This window comes from Palaemon carinicauda, chromosome 6 (assembly GCF_036898095.1).
Source record: "Palaemon carinicauda isolate YSFRI2023 chromosome 6, ASM3689809v2, whole genome shotgun sequence".
Taxonomy (NCBI): Eukaryota; Metazoa; Arthropoda; class Malacostraca; order Decapoda; family Palaemonidae; genus Palaemon; species Palaemon carinicauda.
The window spans coordinates 65,817,585-65,838,301 of NC_090730.1; the positions used below are offsets into that span (position 1 = coordinate 65,817,585).

The 20,717-nt window shown below is 40.4% G+C and overlaps 1 protein-coding gene across 1 annotated transcript in view; it reads right to left on the minus strand.

The window, feature by feature from the left end:
- The window catches only part of Nup44A (nuclear pore complex protein Nup44A), a 112,966-nt gene that overhangs the window by 62,584 nt on the left and 29,665 nt on the right, over window positions 1-20,717 (minus strand). The window contains exon 3 of the mRNA XM_068375230.1: window positions 10,194-10,333. Coding sequence (XP_068231331.1) covers window positions 10,194-10,333 — 140 coding nt within the window. The remainder of the gene's footprint in view (window positions 1-10,193; window positions 10,334-20,717) is intronic.

Consider the following 20,717-nt stretch of genomic DNA (forward strand, 5'->3'; position numbering starts at 1 on the left):
ATGAAGATAATGGCCACAGTTATATGTCTTGCAAAAAAAATTCTTTTTACGTATAACCTTCCAGGTTGGATATCTAATCTAGCCTGACATTGTAATGTTTGGACCCAAAATGGGTATAAGGATATTACAACTCTGGATACACTAAGTGAGTCTGGAGTTTACCATTGTCTTCTTTAATTTGCACAAAGAAGAGAATGAAACTTGAAAGTTTATTTCATAAAACAATTTTCGATTTTTGATGCATATAATTACAGCAATGATAACGTTGTTTTCCTTTGCTTTAGTAAATGTATTCTTTTGCCAAAGGTGGATTACAACAAATTTAATTAGTAGTGGTAATTGGCTAATTATATCAAAGAAATTATCTTTCCCATGTCTGATTCAGTAGAAAGGGACAAATGTGAAAAATCTTCCATTATAACATTTTTGTTTTAATAGAATTTCCTAATGTTTTCTATATCAGTTTAGTGACTTTCTCCATCAATCTTAGAGCAGTGCAATTTCCATTACTGTAGCTTCATAACAGCTGCATTGTACTGAAATTTCTAAAGAGTAATTATAGTGTTTCTAAAAATACAGTATGACAAATTTTTAAGGTAATGTGTATTTTTCCTAGCCATACAAACCAGAGTCCTTTAATTAGGAGATTACTCTGGTATGAGTTGGAATCGGTCGTTAAAATTAGATAAGCGGTTATACAACTGGTGAGAGTGCGCAGTGAGGATTCCCACCCCTCTCCAGTCAGAGAGCATTCACTTTGGCCCTTCGGTACAGGACAGAAAGGTGGTGGTGAGTAGGGAAGTTGAATTAAAAGACTCAGGTTTGTATTGCTAGGAAAGATGCACATAACATTGAAAATTTGTCATGTATTCCTATGCGACATACAGTAGGGTCCCGAATTATGCGAGAATTTGGTCGATCAATGACATCGTATTAATGTAAAATCGCATATTTCGAAACACAACTAACAGAAAGAATTCCATTGGGGCCATGGCAACCAGCAACTTGCCTATTCAAACGTGTTTACTTCCCATTTCCAATACTTTCTATGTACTATACTGCATTTTTTTATAATATCAAATTGTTCTTGTAAATAAACCAAACATTTAATATACTTTAAAGTTCTAATAACTTGAAAAAAGGTTAAAATCAAAACCAGGATGGGTGTAAACACCGTATATTTCCCGTTATAACACGACCCAAAATACAGACAAATTTTAATGTATGTCATATCTATTGTATAAGACAACTGGTGAATAGCAAAACCATCACTCTATAGACTAGTTTTTGTTGTATCATTGAAAATCCAGAATTATCAAAATAAAGGCGATTCTATATCATGTGTTTCCTAAACACGCCTAAAAGCACAATAAAAACGACAACCAATGATTTGTTTACGTTTATCACTGATCATAACGAAGAAACAGACGCATTTACACATCTGTGTATAGGTTAGTTTTGCATCGACAGCAATCTTACCAAGTATTGATTACATGTTGATTTTGCTATTACCAATGTTCTCCTTAATTTTTCTTAGAACTTCCAAATAAATGAAATGAATGCCATTCATATACTGTAATGTTTTTCTTTATGACGCCGCCTGAAATGGAAACCTTCCATTCGTTTACTGTACGCTCCATCTTCGATCATAATAAACAAACGAAGGCATTAAACACGCATGATTAAAATGTTATTTTGATAATAAAATAAATTTTTTAATATACTTACCCGGTGATTATATAGCTGCAACTCTGTTGCCCGACAGACAACTCTACGGTAAAAACTCGCCAGCGATCGCTACACAGGTTGCGGGTGTGCCCAACAGCGCCATCTGTCGTCCAGATACCCAGTACTCAATGTAAACAAAGACTCAATTTTCTCCTCGTCCCACTGCGTCTCTATTGGGGAGGAAGGGAGGGTCCTTTAATTTATAATCACCGGGTAAGTATATTCAAAAATTTATTTTATTATCAAAATAACATTTTTCAATATTTAACTTAGCCGGTGATTATATAGCTGATTCACACCCAGGGGGGTAGGTAGAGACCAGAAATATATGTTTACACTTTTATGAGCCAAGAGTTTTTATTTCATTTTAGAAGTTATCAAAATAACAAAAACAAAATAAATAGGTACCTGGTAAGGAAGTCGACTTGAACAATTACTCTGCCTTTTACGTACGTCTTCCTTACGGAGCCTCGCGATCCTCTTAGGATGCTGATCGACCCCTAGGATCTGAAGTATCAAGGGTTGCAACCCATACAACAGGACCTCATCAAAACCCCTAATCTAGGCGCTCTCAAGAAATGACTTTGACCACCCGCCAAATCAACCAGGATGCGAAAGGCTTCTTAGCCTTCCGGACAACCCAAAAAACAACAATAAAAAATTTCAAGAGAAAGATTAAAAGGGTATGGAATTAGGGAATTGTAGTGGTTGAGCCCTCACCCACTACTGCACTCGCTGCTACGAATGGTCCCAGTGTGTAGCAGTTCTTGTAAAGAGACTGGACATCTTTCAAGTAAAATGACGCGAACACTGACTTGCTTCTCCAATAGGTTGCGTCCATTATACTTTGCAGAGATATATTTTGCTTAAAGGCCACGGAAGTTGTTACAGCTCTAACTTCGTGCGTCTTCACCTTAAGCAAAGTTCGGTCTTCCTCACTCAGATGTGAATGAGCTTCTCGTATAAACAATCTGATAAAGTCTGACCAAGCATTCTTTGACAAAGGCAAGGATGGTTTCTTAACTGAACACCATAAAGCTTCAGATTGGCCTTGTAAAGGTTTAGTACGCTTTAAATAGAACTTAAGAGCTCTAACAAGGCATAAGACTCTTTCTAGTTCATTGCCTACGATCTCCGATAAGCTGGGGATATCAAAAGATTTAGGCCAAGGCCGAGAAGGTAGCTCATTTTTGGCTAGAAAACCAAGTTGTAGCGAACAAGTGGCTTTTTCTGACGAAAATCCTATGTTCTTGCTGAAGGCATGAATCTCACTGACTCTTTTAGCCGAGGCTAAGCATACCAGGAAAAGAGTCTTAAGAGCGAGATCTTTCAGGGAGGCTGATTGTAACGGCTCCAACCTATCTGACATGAAGAATCTTAGTACCACGTATAAATTCCATCCAGGGGTAGCCAAACGACGCTCCTTGGTGGTCTCAAAAGACTTAAGGAGGTCTTGCAGATCTTTATGTTTGGAAGGATCTAAGCCTCTATGCCGGAAGACCGATGCCAACATGCTTCTGTAGCCCTTGATAGTGGGAGCTGAAAGGGATCGTCCTTTTCTCAGGTATAAGAGAAAAACAGCTATTTGAGCTACAGAGGTACTGGTCGAGGATACAGAAACTGACTTGCACCAGTCTCGGAAGACTTCCCACTTCGATTGGTAGACTCTAATGGAAGAAGCTCTCCTTGCTCTAGCAATCGCACTGGCTGCTTCCTTCTAAAAGCCTCTAGCTCTCGAGAGTCTTTCGATAGTCTGAAGGCAGTCAGACGAAGAGCGTGGAGGCTTTGGAGTACCTTCTTTACGTGTGGCTGACGTAGAAGGTCTACCCTTAGAGGAAGACTACTGGGAACGTCTACTAACCATCGAAGTATCTCGGTGAACCATTCTCTCGCGGGCCAGAGGGAAGCAACTAACGTCAACCTTGTCCCTTCGTGAGAGGCGAACTTCTGCAGTACCTTGTTGACAATCTTGAACGGTGGGAATGCGTAGAGATCCAGATGTGACCAATCTAGGAGGAAAGCATCTATATGTATTGCTGCTGGGTCCGGGACTGGAGAGCAATAGATTGGAAGCCTCTTGGTCAGCGAGGTTGCAAAGAGATCTATGGATGGTTTTACCCCAAGTGGCCCAAAGTCTCTTGCACACATCCTTGTGGAGGGTCCATTCGGTTGGAATTACTTGCCCTTTCCGACTGAGACAATCTGCTATGACGTTCAAGTCGCCTTGGATGAACCTCGTTACTAGGGAGATGTCTTGACCTTTTGACCAGATGAGCAGGTCCCTTGCGATCTCGTACAACGTCAGTGAGTGGGTACCCCTTTGTTTGGAGATGTACGCCAAGGCCGTGGTGATGTCCGAGTTAACTTCCACCACTTTGCCTCGAAGGAGAGACTTGAAGCTTTTCAAGGCCAGATGTACTGCCAACAGCTCCTTGCAGTTGATATGCATGCTCCTCTGACTCGAGTTCCACAGTCCTGAGCATTCCCGACCGTCTAGTGTCGCGCCCCAGCCCACGTCCGATGCGTCCGAGAAGAGAACGTGGTTGGGAGTCTGAACAGCCAGGGGAAGACCCTCTCTTAGGTTGATATTGTCCTTCCACCAAGTCAGACAAGACTTTATCTTTTCGGAAACCGGGATCGAGACCGCTTCTAGCGTCTTGTCCTTTTTCCAGTGAAAAGCTAGATGGTATTGAAGAGGACGGAGGTGTAGTCTTCCTAGTGACACAAATTGTTCCACGGATGACAGCGTCCCTACCAGACTCATCCACAGCCTGACTGACCAGCGTTCCTTCTTCAGCATCTTCTGGATGGATAGCAGGGCTTGATCTATTCTGGGGGCTGATCGTCTTGTTGTTCAGCAACGTCCTCATCAGAGGGTTCCTCATCCGAAAACTGATGAGGAAACGGCAACGGAGTGGGCAACGTCTGGCTCGCTGAGTCCGGTCGCACTGGTGGATGCGTGACGGAGCCGGACGCAACATCATGGAACTGCTGCACAGTCTGTGAACTGTCAACAACCATGGGTGCGCGAGGAAGCACAGCGTCAACCCGAGACTGTCTAGACCGTCTGGGTTGTGCAGTCAACACCCTACCGGGTTGCTGAGGTTGACGCACTGCGTCAAAACAAGTCACCTCTGCTGGTTGTTGAACGTCCTGAACGTCAACAACCACCTCCGAGCGTCGCTTAACATCAACGTGCGGCTGGCAACCCACACTGGGTCGCATCGGTGGAGGAACCACCTCAACTGGCAGACGCGAGTAGGTTACCTCAGCGTCAACAGGGCGCACAACCGACCGGTTGGAAGGTTGTTGGCCAGAAGGTTCGGTAGCAACCTTCTCCGCATTAAAGTCCTCTATCAAGGACGCAAGCTTGGACTGCATGTCTTGCAGCAAAGCCTATTTAGGGTCTAAGGGAGCAGGTGTGGCAACAGACGGGGTTAGCGACTGAGGCGGTACCGCTTACCATCCCTGAAAGCCTTGTTATGCATGACATAATTGTACAGCAAAACTTCAAAGGCTCGAAAACAGCTGTGAAGTTGACCTGTAAACAACTTGGAGAGTCTCCTGGCCAGGCGCCAGGGAGAGTCTACGAGAATTGAGAAGTCTATCTGGGCAGAGGCATGAACTCCCAAGCCGAGAACTTCTCTCGTGTCATATCAGACTCTCGCTCTATAAACCAGTTGAAAAGAAGGGAAAGCAAAGGCTGTATCCCCCAAACTCCTCCTGGTGAAAAACCAGTCGCCTAGCCAACGTAAAGCTCTCTAGGAGAGCGAGAGAGCACTAGCTTAAAAACAACGGCTTCGAAGTAGCTAGGCCTAGTGTAAGCTCTGACGTTTAGGCGAACGAGGAGCAGCAGTTACAAAAAGATCCGGACAAAGATCCTTAAAAAAAAATCATCATGATTTAATTAAAGTCCATAGGAGGCTAAGCAGCTTTAGGCTCCTCTCCATCTGACAGAGTCCTCAAGGGAATATTAGTAGGAGGGGGAACAGCAACTTCCTCATCTACAGGAACCTTGTCCGATAAAAGCTGAGTCTCAAGCAAGGGAGAGACCTACCGTGGTGGCAATGCTTTACAAGCAGAGTCCACACTCACTGGTGTATTAGTAGCGGACCAGAACGCAACGTCATGTAACTGCTTGACAGTCTGTGAACTGTCAACAACTGAACTGTCAACCACAACAGGTGCGTGAGGACGCACAGCGTCCACTCGAGACTGCTTTGACTGCCTAGACTGAGCAGTCAAAACAACTCTAGAATGCGGAGGTTGACGCACAGCGTCAAAACAAGTCAACTCCGATTGTTAGTGAACGTCTTGAACGTCACAGGAGCATCAGCAAGTGGCCTAACGTCCAAATGCGGCTGAAAAACCACACGAGACCGCATCGAGTGTGGTTCTAAACAACCTGACTGACGTGACTAAGCTACGCCAACGTCAACAGTAAGCACAAAGGAACGTTAGGTTGGCTGAAAGCCAGGATATCGATGAGATAAACGGCTAGACTCAACGGACTAATCGGCAGAATAGTCTTCCATAAGGGAGGCAAGCATATACTGCATGTCTTGCCATACAACCCATTAAGGATCAACGGAAATGGTTGTGGTAAGAGACGAGGGTAACGTCTGTGACCGCAACACTTTGCCAACAAAAAAAGACTCTCGGAGTCTGTGTTACGCTTTTGTTAGGAAGCGAGCAGTTATCCGATGACTGCATAGGGTCAGAGCTGTCCTAATGGTTGTAACCAGGACGCTGGACCTGTCCTGAAAGGACTGACTTTCGCTTAAGGGCTTCGAAACCTTGTGACAGGTTTCTTATGCGAAAAGCCTTCGGATGACGAGGAGAAACAACGTCTCTCTCGTCTTATGGTAGGGGAGATCTTGGTAAGATACACCCGATACCATAGAGGGAAAACGTCTGTTCGTTGATCAAGGCCTCTCGAACCCATAAGTCGTTTGACATTACTTCTCCCCTGGGCTTGGGAGCATGCAAGAGGTCCCGGACTAGGTGAACGACAGGCACGAACAGACGAACCCTCGGACGCAACACTGTAACACTTTGCGCATATCACTTTATCACTTCGATTTTCTGTTTTGCACTTATTTCACTGAAATCGAAACTTTTACTGATTTCTACCTGAAAAACGCAATTCTACCCTTCATTAAAAGGTAGTAATTGCGAAATCAGTCGTATAATGCAAGCTCATTAATACCAGCAAAAAACAGAAAACATATTTTAAGATAAAAAAATCAGTGGCTGGGAAAGAGACTAAACACTAGTTCATATAACTACGTTTTCAATCTCTCACCGCACATAGCCTGGGGACGAGAATAAAAAACTAAAAACGTTTTATCCTTCCTCCCCGTACAGCGACTAGGGACGAGAGTAACTCGAGAACAACGTTACCCGCTTGAACGGAACGTTTTCTCTCCTCTCTCTCCCTCCGTCTCTATCTCTCTCTCTCTTTCTCTCTTGATTTCGCACCTAAGAGAAGAGCCCAATTATATTTCGTCAAAAAAACATGTTATTTGACTAAAGGAAAAAAACTGAAAGGTTTTTCAAATAAAAAGTTCCTTTAAAATAGAATTTAAAACATTTAAGCTAAGAAAGAATGAACAAAACGTCAGAATCGATTTACTCTTACTGCAAAGTGAAACCGTGATACACTCTCTCTCTATCGTAACGATAGAGCGCATGTTGAACGTCCTGAACGTCAACAACTGCGTAGCATAAATAAACTAAACGTTAGTTCATCTTTGAAAACAGTACGAAGACTATCAAAGAAATTCTTTCATAAAATATTACATTTAAAAAGTTTTAAATCCTTAGCTCTTTAAAAGCTAATTACGATATAAAGGGCTCAACGTTGATTAACTTCGGTTTCCAAGTTAGGACCGCCTACTCTCAGGAAAGGTCTATATAAACAAAACATTAAAATTTATTTTTATATGTTTATAATAAATGGAAAGTTAATCGAAGAGGCCTAATAAAGGCGGAGAGATATAAAATATATAGAGGAAAATCTATAACGTGATAAGATAATTACTAAAAGCCTAAACACACTTCCGTCTAAGGGAAGGGTCGGCCATTTAAAAGTGAAAGAAAGTCCATACTCTCTTTGTCACCATAATTAAATCTATCCAAAACGAGTTCAAGATTTAAGATGAAGATAAAACACCTGCATAGCGAAAGCTCAAAACTAGAATAAAGTACTTCACCAATTAGTTGTGAAAAAACTCCAGTTTAGCAACAGCGAGTAAGTACGTCTTGTCGATAGCTCGACAGAGAGAAAATTGAGTCTTTGTTTACATTGAGTACTGGGTATCTGGATGACAGATGGCGCTGTTGGGCACACCCGCAACCTGTGTAGCGATCGCTGGCGAGTTTTTACCGTAGAGTTGTCTGTCGGGCAACAGAGTTGCAGCTATATAATCACCGGCTAAGTTAAATATTGAAAAATGATAAATAATGATATTAAAAGCTTTTAGTAAATATGTTATTACAAATATTATTTACCATATCTATATAAATTCCTACATACGTAGCAAAGCAGGAAAACTATTTTTTTCTTTTTGTGTTTAATCAACGATAACAAACTGCCTCTAATGACAGAATGATAATTTACGATAATTCTAAACTGTTACTAAAGATGATTGTCCATTCCATATCCAAAATACTTTTCCTGACTTTAGTTATAAGTCAACTTGTACCCACTTCAATTAAGAAACCATCTGTAAAAAAAGTAAGAGAAGAAGCAAGTACTAGGCCAATTTTTAAAGTTATCGAACAATTAAGTTGCCGCTATAACGTTCGATGTAACAGAGATGGTGCGAGATTGGAGAAAGTAAGGAAAATTGAATCATGATTGATTTTCAATATAACAAACTTTGTGAATCAACAAAGATTTCATTTGTTAGTGAGAGAGAGAGAGAGAGAGAGAGAGAGAGAGAGAGAGAGAGAGAGAGAGAGAGAGAGTTTTAAATGTACATCTACTAAACAAAAACAAAAAATATGATAGGTTATAACACATTGGTGCTTATGTAATATCAACTGTATAGATGTTTTGAATAAGTTAAGAAATGGTATAAACAATACTTTGTTACTGTATTGTATGCGCCTAATCTTGAGACCGGCAGCTAGACGTCAGCTGATCTGATCTTAGCCAAAGGTCATCAATAACCATGTTAATAACAAAAAAAAACCATAACTAAAATAATAAGAAAAACTATTACAAAACTGTTCTAAAATTATAGGATTATGCCTACAATCAAAACTTCATAAACAGGATACACCTAAAACACAAAATGACTCCAATTAACTTTTTACTTTATCGAAAGCATTAGTATTTGGTAAAGTTTCTGAGATCAGCAGGAAATATAATCTTTATAGGCTACCCTAAAAGATAGCGTTTGTTTTTTCATCAAGCATAGAGAACAAGCAGGATAACGTAAAATGGTAATTACCATTATCCTGTATCTAAAGTGTACCAAATTGAACGCAGACATTCACAGAATCCCCAATGTGATCAAGAGCATATGATTTAGCAAAACCACTCGGCAGCAGGGCTCAACTCCTAACATAGTACATGTTTTCCTTCATTTTCATCTTATATACATATATAATCATGTTATTTGCTGGGATATTTTGGGGGCATAATCATCAAAACACATATTTCCACTTGATAAAATCATTGGTAAAATTATGGATACAAAAAAGAAATACAAATTTACTAAAATGCGAGATCTTTGCCAACCAATCAGTTTCAATAGATTGTTGTGGCATAGCAGTTGATGGAGCTTCTTTGTTGTAACGATTTGAAATATTCTGTAATGAAAAAACACCTTCATGTAAAACGAAACGCCAGCACTTACCCATACAGTTAGGAGTCCCAGAACGTAAGTCACTTCTAAACATTTCACTTTAAAAAGTTGTCATCTTTGTGGAAAAAGTTGGGTTTTAAATTTTGATACCAACGTATCCATTTAAAGTTAAAAAACTTTATAACTATCGTGCTGAATACCGTGGCAGTGCCTTTTTTCAATAAGTCAAACACTTGTACATTTTTAAGGTGTTAAGGAGTTTGGTTTTCTTCCAGACAAGTTGATGTCTCTAGTCTTTGTCTCAAGAAGAGAAAGCAGTGCACCCACCTACACCTGTTCAGTAAGCCTCTGTTCCACCTGCACAAAATTCAGGTAATTTTGGCAAGAGTTTCAGAGAAAAGGCAGGTGTTTGGAATCTGAATCAATGAAAATGATTAACATTATATTTCAAAATGAGTACTCACATCTTACTGCAAGGGCAGATGATTTTAACTATAGAAAAGAAGTACATTGTAAAGTAACAATATACTTCTCTGATTACCCTTTCACTAATACAGCTACACCCAATGACCTATATAAAAGTCCTCTAATTCTTGAGAAATCGAACTAAAATAAATACAGAAGTATCTTGTGGAGTAAAACACTTACATAACCATCTGCAGAGCAAGTAGCCAATTGAAGCCCTTGAAGTTTAGGAGCGAATTTCACATCAGTGACTGAAGTACGTGAATCCACCAGTCCTGCTCTCTTTATCCAAGTACTATGGACATCGTGACCTGAATCCGTGACTGAAAAAAAAATGGAAATGAAATACCAAACCCTAGAAATTATTTTATATAATACTCAACAAGATTACATGCTTAAGTAGTTTTGACAGGTGTTCATAATGTTTTGTATAATTCTAATTACTCTCATGTTTCTGCAAGTTCTAACAAAAAACTGAAGCCAGATTGACCTGAAAATAAAAGCTGTAGCCAACAAGTCTACATGGCAACCTACCACCATGAAACTAGATGCACTATATTTTTAACACAGTGGGTTGCCAGGACACCACAGTGAAATCTCCAGGCTTGGTTAAAGCTCTAGTTGATACTTCTTTAAACTATAAAAATGACGAATTTGGAAATAATTTGTATTTTTCCTAACCATACAAACCCGACACTCTATACTACAGATATATTTCGTATACAGGTGAAACTAGCCGTAAAACTTTTAAGAGTTTTAATGAGGTGTAACTACCCAATGCTAGTTAGCGGAGTAGGACTGGCCACGCCACCCTCACACGCGCCAAACTGCTTTGTCGACAATTATAGTTCACTTGCCCGAATGCGGTTATTTGCAATCGTTACTTCTCTGCCGAAGGGCAAGTGCTCTAAAACAAGCCCGAGTAATGTGAACACGTTTCTATGTACGAGCACCATCACAGAGCTTGTAGAGTCACTTGCGGGAATAATGTGTGTGCGAGTAGGAGCAATATCAATGCTCAATAGGAAAAGATCATCAACTATAACATGTTCGTTCGCCCACGAAACGTACGTGCAGCTTTCAGATCTATCAGGCCTTGATGGCAATACTGTAGGGGTTTGCTCCCCCTACACAACCCTCCATGCAAGCGAATAAAAGTAATAACCTTGAAGGGTTATTTTTCACGAGACCTTATGCCTCGAGTGTCTGATGGGTAGACGGAGATCGCATAATGATGAACTCTCTAACTCGTAGGGAGAGAGTCTAAAACCCGAAGAACTATGTTTCCGGAGACTCATATCTGAACCACGGTGGGTACGACAGCCGCAAGCAGTCGGAAGGGATTATTATAGACCGGCAGCTACGGGCACTTTAATCATGCGAAGGGAGGAAAAAGGTATGGTTATCTGAACGGATAAAATTTATGCATGTTTTAGTGAAATGAACTTCTGGCTGGCTGTATCCTGTACTTTCAGGCCCGGGGACTACATTAAGGAGACCATCCGCTATGGTGTTTGACAGAATAACTTTAAAAATTTGAAAATAGTTTTATTGTTTCTATGTACAGTATGCAGAAACATGTCGTACATGCTTTCCAGAAGTTTCAGCCAATTATTTTTACAAATACAGTAATGAACATAAAGCGGTCTTTAAATGATGACGTTATCCTTACTGCATTGTCAGTAATTTTTTCCACTTATGTTTCGAAATCTCGTACGTCTGGCAGAAATGGAAGGCATTGGTAGAGGGTAGGCGAACACAAACTACGATCTACGAGAGGACCAGCCAGATTCTAAAGACGTATACTAAAACTCTGGTAACAATGAGAGCCACTGGCAACTCATGACACCCTCATACCAAGTGTATTAGTAAACTTAGGGTTTAAATACCTCGTTTAGGGAGCCTTCACATAGGAATAAACAATAAAAGTACAAAATAAGGTTATCATAATAATGTTATTTTGATTTTCCTAAAAAAAAAAAAAAAAAAAAAAAAAATTATAGCTAAAAACTCAAAAACATACTTGTTCACACTTCAGTACATTTTTCTCGGTTATTTATTGTTCAATTTTAGGGAGAAAGACATCATTGAAAAGAGGGATGAAAATCCCAAAATTTTTTTTAGAAAATTTTAATTTTACTTTTTTCTATTTTTTCACGATAAATTTACTTCTAGACGAAAAAAAATTAAGAAAATATTAATTAAAAAAAAGCAAAAGGAAAATTAAAAATTTGTCACAGAAAATTATTTGGTTTATAAAGAATTTTTGATGGCATGATTTTTAATACAATTGGTGTCATATTAGTGGAGAGAAATGTTACAAATGTTTTGAAAAATACTGATTTTTGCTAATAAATAAAAAAAAAAGTTTCTGATCAGATTACTTGAAATTTTTATATGATGAAGGCATTATATATGTCTAAAACATATATAGAAAGGGCGTATTTTGAATAAATAGAAAAGAAATGCAGGACATAGCGGACGGTCTCCTTAAAACTCCCAAAAAGTTACGTTAATCATGTATTGGGAGGAATGGATGAAACTAACTCTAATAAGTCTATGGTGTGCACTAGACTTCAGAAATGATCATGCCAGAAGTTCCATCTTGTACACTACCCCAGACAGAAGGTCTTTAGGGGGCCCAAGATAGATAGTTAATCATGCGAAGAGAGAAACGGATGAAACTGGGTGAAAAAGAAAAAAAAAAAATAATAATAATAACAAACAGATTTTGAGCAAAGCAAAAAATCTATTTTTGGGTGATATGGCCATATCGTCCTAATGAAAGGTTCCTTTAGGCAACTTTCTAAGGGATATATGGCTACAGTGATACTCCCAGAGAACTGACCACAGGTCTCCAGAATTCTAACTCCTGGTGCGAGTATCCTTAATATAACTCTTAAGGATATCGCATAATATCAGGGGACGTATTTCTTGATACGACACATAGCAATCTTCACCCCAAATAGAGTTTTCGCTTTGAGGGGGAAGAGTGGCGAAATTGAAGGGGAGCCATTATCAAGGTTACCCGGTGGATCCCCTCCCTGTACCACCCCGGCGAACTATTCCTTGTTGCAATTAAGCATGGAGAGCCGCAGAGAGAGTAGTTTTGGGTGGGGATTTTGTTACATATATGTATGCTCCTTTTTAGAAAGGAGGGTGGATCCATCAGGACGACATGGCCACATCACCCAAAAATAGATTTTTTGCTTTGCTCAAAATCCGTTTTTTTGGGGTCAGCCATGTCGTCCTGATGGAAGTTTACCAGATAATTACTTGATAGTACTATATCTGTGGGTTTGTATAAGTGCCTTTACTTTGAATGAGTTCCTTATATGGTCTCCTAGACCTTTTTATATGACATTACCTTTATTTGTCATATCCACTAAGCTTGGAACTAGCTTAGGGTTTCGTGCCCCCTGCAGGGAAAGTGTCGACTTCGACTATAAGGATTCAAAGTTTGTATCTCCATAGGGACGGACAGTAAATTTTAGAGATTACCCTTTATCCCTTGGAAATCTGTATTCTGATTTCAAGTTGAGCCCTTCTAGAGATTAGTTAAAACTCTAGTCTACTTTATTCGTCTGTTACTGAGATAGCAGCAATAAGATGCAAATACGTTCAGTATCTTAACTTGTAGCTAAATTATCAATTGTAGTTACAATCAGGTATGAATCTGATCCGGCATTGAAAGCACATCAGGGTCCATATTTTCTCCTTTTGGGAAAATATGTAATTTCATCGATATGATGCCACTCAATATAGATGTGAAACCAAATCTGACTGATCTGTACAGATTTTGGAAATGCATGAACACCGTGACGCAACGTTCACTCAGCACTGGTGTTGTCGGTCCATCAAAATACAAGTTAAACAACCACGGTGACATCACACATCCCTCTCTCAGCCCCTCTCTCACCGGAAACCAATCGCTCACTTCATTTCCTATCCTAACACATGCTTTACTACCTTTGTAGAAACTTTTCACTGCTTGCAACAACCTTCCACCAATTCCATATAACCTCATCACATTCCACATCACTTCCCTATCAACTCTATCATACGCTTTCTCCAGATCCATAAATGCAACATACACCTCCTTACCTTTTGCTAAATATTTCTCGCATATCGGTCTAACTGTAAAAATCTGATTCATACAACCCCTACTTCTTCTAAAACCACCCTGTATTTCTAAGATTGCATTCTCTGTTTTATCCTTAATCCTATTAATCAGTACTCTACCATACACTTTTCCAACTACGCAACAAACTAATACCCCTTGAATTACAACACTCGTGCACATCTCCCTTACCCTTGTATAGTGGTACAATACACGCACAAACCCAATCTACTGGTACCATTGACAACACAAAACACATATTAAACAATTTCACCAACCATTCAAGTACAGTCACACCCCCTTCCATCAACATCTCGGCTCTCACACCATCCATACCAGATGCTTTTCCTACTCTCGTTTCGTCTAGTGCTCTCCTCACTTCCTCTCTTGTAATCTCTCTCTCATTCTCATCTCCCATCACCGGTACCTCAACACCTGCAACAGCAATTATATCTGCCTCCCTATTATTCTCAACATTCAGTAAACTTTCAAAATACTCCACGCACCTTTTCCTTGCCTCCTCTCCTTTTAACAACCTTCCATTTCCATCTTTCACTGTCTCCTCAATTCTTGAACCAGCCTTCCTTACTCTATTCACTTCTTTCCAAAACTACTACTTATTCTCTTCATATGAATGACCCAATCCCTGACCCCACCTCAGGTCAACTGCTCTCTTTGCCTCACTTACCTTGCGCTTTACTTCCACATTTTTCTCTCTATATCTTTCATACTTCTCTACACTATTACTCTGCAGCCATTCTTCAAAAGGCCTCTTTTTCTCTTCCACTTTTACCTTCGCTCCTTCATTCCACCATTCACTGCCCTTCCTCATACTGCCTCCAACAAACTTCTTGCCACACACATCACTTGCCATCCCAACTGCGATGTGCCCTTTGGAAGGGCGAGCCTCCACTGATGGGGGCCATAAAAAGGTCTGCATTAAAGAGTCCAGGACCGAAGTCCAAAGGACTACGTTGCAGCGCAAGGTTGCATTGGTAGGTCTGCTGGCGTGATCCTTCAAAGAGGTGTCTCTATGTGTGAACTCTCTCGCGAACGAGAGAGGTGAACACTTCGTAGAAGAGACTTGAAGGCGCCCATGATGACGCCCATTAGGGCTGGTGGATCAGCAAGCTGACCTTTAACAGTAGCGATCCTCCGAAGAAGAGTCTCTATGAGTGGCCTCTCTCGTGAACGAGAGAGGAGAACACTTTGTAGAAGAGACTTAAAGATGCCCATGATTACGCCCATGAGGGCCGGTGGATCAGCAAGCTGACCTTTAACAGTAGCGATCCTCCGAAGAGGAGTCTCTATGAGTGGCCTCTCTTGCGAACGAGAGGTGAATAATTCATAGAAGAGACTAGAAGATGCCCATTGAGGGCCGGTGGATCAGCAAGCTGACCTTTAACAGTAGCGATCCTCCGAAGAGGAGTCTCTATGAGTGGCCTCTCTCGCGAACGAGAGAGGTGAACACTTCGTAGAAAAGACTAGAAGACACCCATGATGACGCCCATTGAGAGCCGGTGGATCAGCAAGCTGACGATTAACAGTAGCGATCCTCCGAAGAGGAGTCTCTATGAGTGGCCTCTCTCATGAACGAGAGAGGTAAGCACTTCGTAGAAGAGACTTGCCAAGACCGTGCTCCGCCCCTGAAGGAAGAGAAACTCAGCAAGGGGGGAGAGAAGTCTGGGCGAAGGCAGCAAGAGCAGTCGGAGACGATGAATTTATTAAGATGTGGAAAGTTCTCCCTCTCAAGGGAGAAACAACCTCACACCTGGGGAGGAAACTTTCCCTCAGAAGGGAAGTTGTCCAACCCCTGGAGGAGAACCTCCTTTAACGTTCTAAGATGATCTGAAGTGCTGGTCATGTTGTCACTGGAGTACTTCTTAGAGAAGGGATGACGCCAATGACGACGTCCTCTGAGGGACGGCAGTGACAGCAGATTCCCCAGGCATGAACAGAACAACTCTGCTTCGTTGGCACTCTTAGTCGAACGAAGAAAAACTGCATAGTTAACTGGGAAAAAATAAAATTAATTATTTAACAGAAATTCCCTAGGGAGGAACTCCAAAGAAGAACCCCGAGTGAACAATATAAAAATAAGTATTGCGCCGACAATAAAATTAATTATTCAACAGAAATTCCCTAGGGAGGAACTCCGAAGAGGAACCTCGAGGAAACTACATAAAATTAAGTATTGCGCCCTTCCTTCCCCAGTCGACATCCACGGGAGAAGGGGGGAACGGAGTAACTGTAATAAAAACAGAATTACAATTACTTAAATCAGCTAAAAATAATCACTATTAGTGAGAACCACTGATCCTCCGAAGGGAAGTGTTCCCCACGGAGAAAATCTGAAAAGTTAAAATACAATTATAATTTCACTAAAAATAATTGAGACAAACAATCGAAAGAGCAACCTAACCAGTGCATGGGAAAGGAGCTTCCCCAATAGTACACTGTTGTTGTAAAGGTGAACGATCTCGAGAAGAGACAGACCATAGTCAATCTTTGAGAGAACACATTCCCTTCGCTCAGAAATCCATGTTTCCCGTAGGAAAATGGAAAGGCAAAGACAATAGTTGAATGAAGAGGGTCCAGGCAATGACGATTCCCCTGCGGCAGCCGAGTTAACGGTTATATGCCGACGGGAAGACCGATGGACCAGAGAGGGAGAGGTCGTTCCCCACGAAGCGGAACTGTGCTGGCCTTGCTAATCTACACGTGTCGTTGTCGTATATGTATCACATACACAGCACAAACACTGAAAAGGAAACTTATCACACTTCTATACACATATATATACATAAACATTAAGAATGTTTTCATATATATACAAGTATAAGAAAAAGTAAGTTAAAAGACAAAAATCAATGGCAGTCCAGAATAGGCGAGGAGGGAGATTGATTGATTGATTGATTTAAAGTTTTCAGGCATCCTGACATCAAAGGTCATTGACGCCGGTAACATTTAATTTATGTATACAAAAATAAAAAATTTAAAAAAATAAAAATAAAAGAGTATACAATTAAAATCATAAAAGTTGAATGTCATAAAAGTTAAATAGTTTTCAGAAGACCTGCTTCTGAAATAAATCTAAAAATGCCACTTGCATAGTAGGACACATCATTTCCAAGAATCTTGGCAAGGATGAACCTGCCACCCTCACCTCGAGCCTCAAACAAATATCTATTTCTTAAGTTGTTATAATTGGGGCATTCGGTCAACAAATGCCTCACTATTAGAGGTACTAAACAGTCGTCACAATACGGTTGGTGTTGGCCCTTCAGCAGAAACTCGTGTGTCAACTGAGTGTGACCAATACGGAGACGACAAAGAGACGTCTCCCATTTTCGGGGCATCATATTATACCTCCAAGGAGATATGACATTTGTTACCTCTAGCATTTTATTCCCATCTTGGCTATCCCATTGCTGTTGCCATTTATTGCAAACCAATTTCTTGATGTCAGGTAATAAATCATTACAGGGAATGGGATACCTTTTTGGCAGCAACTCGGATGCAGCCTTCTTAGCCAGTGAATCTGCCTTTTCATTCCCAGACACACCTACATGTGCTGGAACCCAACAAAATTGAACTGTTATACCTCTCCGTCCAATAATAAAAAGCCATTCTAAAATCTTTAAAACTAGAGGGTTATTAGAATTAAAAACTTCTATAGCTTTAAGGACACTCCTTGCATCACTAAAAATTGTAAAATTACCCTCCTTCTCCAACGCTATTTTCTCAATAGCGGTTAATATGCCATACAGTTCGGTAGTAAATATGGAAGCGGTCAGAGGAAGTGCACCTCTACAATTAAAACCATTACTATGTACTCCAAATCCAACGCCAGCATCAGATTTGGAGCCATCAGTATAGATAAAAGTTGATCCTCTATGTTCTTTAACATGTTCATTAAAAAGAGACCTGGCTTCTAGATCTGACATATTCTTCTTATCTCCAATAAAATATTTACAAAAAGATATCACTGGTAACTTCCATGGAGGCGTTGATGATACCTTGAATGGAAGTACCTTATTTCTAATTATATCCAGACTATTTAATAATCGTTTCACCCGAAAGCCATAAGGTTGAGGAGATTTTGGGTGCAACTCAAAGTATGATGCGTGTCTTACAAGGCTTGCAGTCTGAAAGGCTAGAGAGTTAGGGAGTCTTTGCAATCTAAACCAATACCGAATAATGGAAAACATTCGGTAAAGGTCTAGAGGTAACTCTCCAGCATCAACAAGGAGACTTGGGATAGGCGAGGTTTTAAAAGCTCCTGTAGACAATCTAATACCTGCAGGATGTATCGAGTCTAATATTTTTAACCGGCTTGGGGTAGCTGAAGAATATATTTCACATCCATAACTAATTTTGGAAAAAATCAAGGCCTTGTATAATTTTAAAATAGTATTGCGGTCTGCCCCCATGATGTATGGGACAATACTTTTAAGATATTCAGAGCTCCAACACATTTAGCTTTTAACGCTTTTAAGTGAGGAACCCATGTAAGCCTACAATCAAATATCAAACCTAAAAATTTAGCTTCACTTGCACATGGTATCCGTTGACCTTTAATGTATATATCCGGGTCTGGATGTACTCCCCGGATACGACAAAAATGGACAATGGTAGTTTTACTTGTCGAGAACTTAAATCCATTCATGTCAGCCCACTGGATAATTTTATCGATAGAGAGTTGGATTTTTCTCTCAACCATTGCCATTCTGGCTCCAGCAAATGAAATGGAGAGATCATCCACAAATAATGTTGAGAGAACATCCTGGGGAATGGCTGAGGATATCCCATTAATCGCTAGTGCAAAAAGGGTTACACTCAGCACACTACCCTGAGGAACTCCTTCTTCCTGGCACTTACTCTCTGATAGAGCTTCCCCAACTCTCACTTGAAAAACTCTATGTGAAAGAAATGACTGAATAGTGGCAGCTCTCCTCTCAATCCGATTTCATGAATGGTTTTAAGTATACCATATCTCCATGTAGTATCATATGCCTTTTCAAGGTCAAAAAATACTGTAACATGGTGCTATTTGGAAGCAAAGGCTTCACAAATAGAAAACTCAAGTCGTATCAACACATCAGTCGTTGAGTGCATTTTTCTGAATCCACATTGAATCGGTGATAAAATACCTTTCTTTTCAAGGTACCATATCAGTCTTGCATTGACCATCTTCTCCATGATTTTACATAAACAAGATGTCAATGCAATAGGACGATAGTTTGCTGCTAAAAACTTGTCTTTACTGGGTTTTAAAAAGGCTAAAATAATGGCTAGTTCCCAAACACTTGGGTAACTATGATCATGCCATATTCTATTAATAATGCTTAAAATAAATAGCTTTGTATTAAAATGTACATGTTTAATCATTGCATATGGAATTCCATCAGGTCCAGGGGCTGTATCATTGCAATGAGCAAGTGCGGGATCAAATTCTCTTTCAGTGAAAGGAGAATTATACGACTCTTCCCTTCTTGTTGCAAAATTTAGAATTTTCTTTTCCTCAACGCTCCTATACTGGTGACCAGGGGCTCCTACACACTTGCTGGATACATTTGAAAAATGATTAGCCAGGGCATTGCTAACATCATTTGCTTCAGTTACATACTGACCATTCACCCTCAACACTGGTGGTGGGTTGGGGGTGAATTTGCCAGCTATCTTTTTTACTTTCCTCCACACAGCAGATGGTGGTGTTCTTCTGTTAATGGAGGAAACAAAAGACATCCATGACTGGCGCCTTGCTTCTTTCATGGCACGACGGAACTGTGCTCTACATTTCTTGTACATAATTAAATTCTCATCGGTTCGGAGTCTACGCAATCGTGTTAGAGATCTTCTTGTGGCTCTGTGGAGGGCAGTTAGTTCTGAAGACCACCACGGGACTGGTCATCGTTTGAATAACCCTGTTGTTTTGGGAATTGAATTGACTCCTGCTGTATGGAGAGTTCCATTCAGTAAGTCTATGGCATCATTGATATTTTCAACCTGTTCAGCGTCCCCCTCAATTTCGCTTAGCTCACAAAATTTTTCCCAGTCCGCCTTCTCAAGATTCCATCGTGGCGATCTCGGTATAGGTGGACCATTGTTGGTGTTTATAATGATTGGTGCATGATCACTAGTATGCCAATTATCTAATGTCCTCCAATCGAAGTCGAGAAGGCAATTAGAGCTTACGATTGATAGGTCAATACATGACAAGGTACCTGTCTGGACATGAAAGTGTGTGGGCTCTCCTGTATTAAAGAGTCCCACATCTTCATTTTCCACAATTGATGATATGATATTTCCCCTCGTGTTTGCTAAAACATCACCCCACAAAGGATGTCTACCATTCAAATCTCCAAGTAAAAGAAAAGGTTGAGGGAATGAATGAATGAATGATTTAAAGTTTTCAGGCATCCTGACATCTAAGGTCATTGACGCCGGTAAGTTGTTGAATCACCTCCACTAAGTTATCATACAAAATGTTATCATTTGGAGGTAAGTACAGAGAACAAATTGTATATTTTTGCCCTATGTCAATCTGTACAACCACTGCCTGCAGAGGTGTACGAATAGACAGA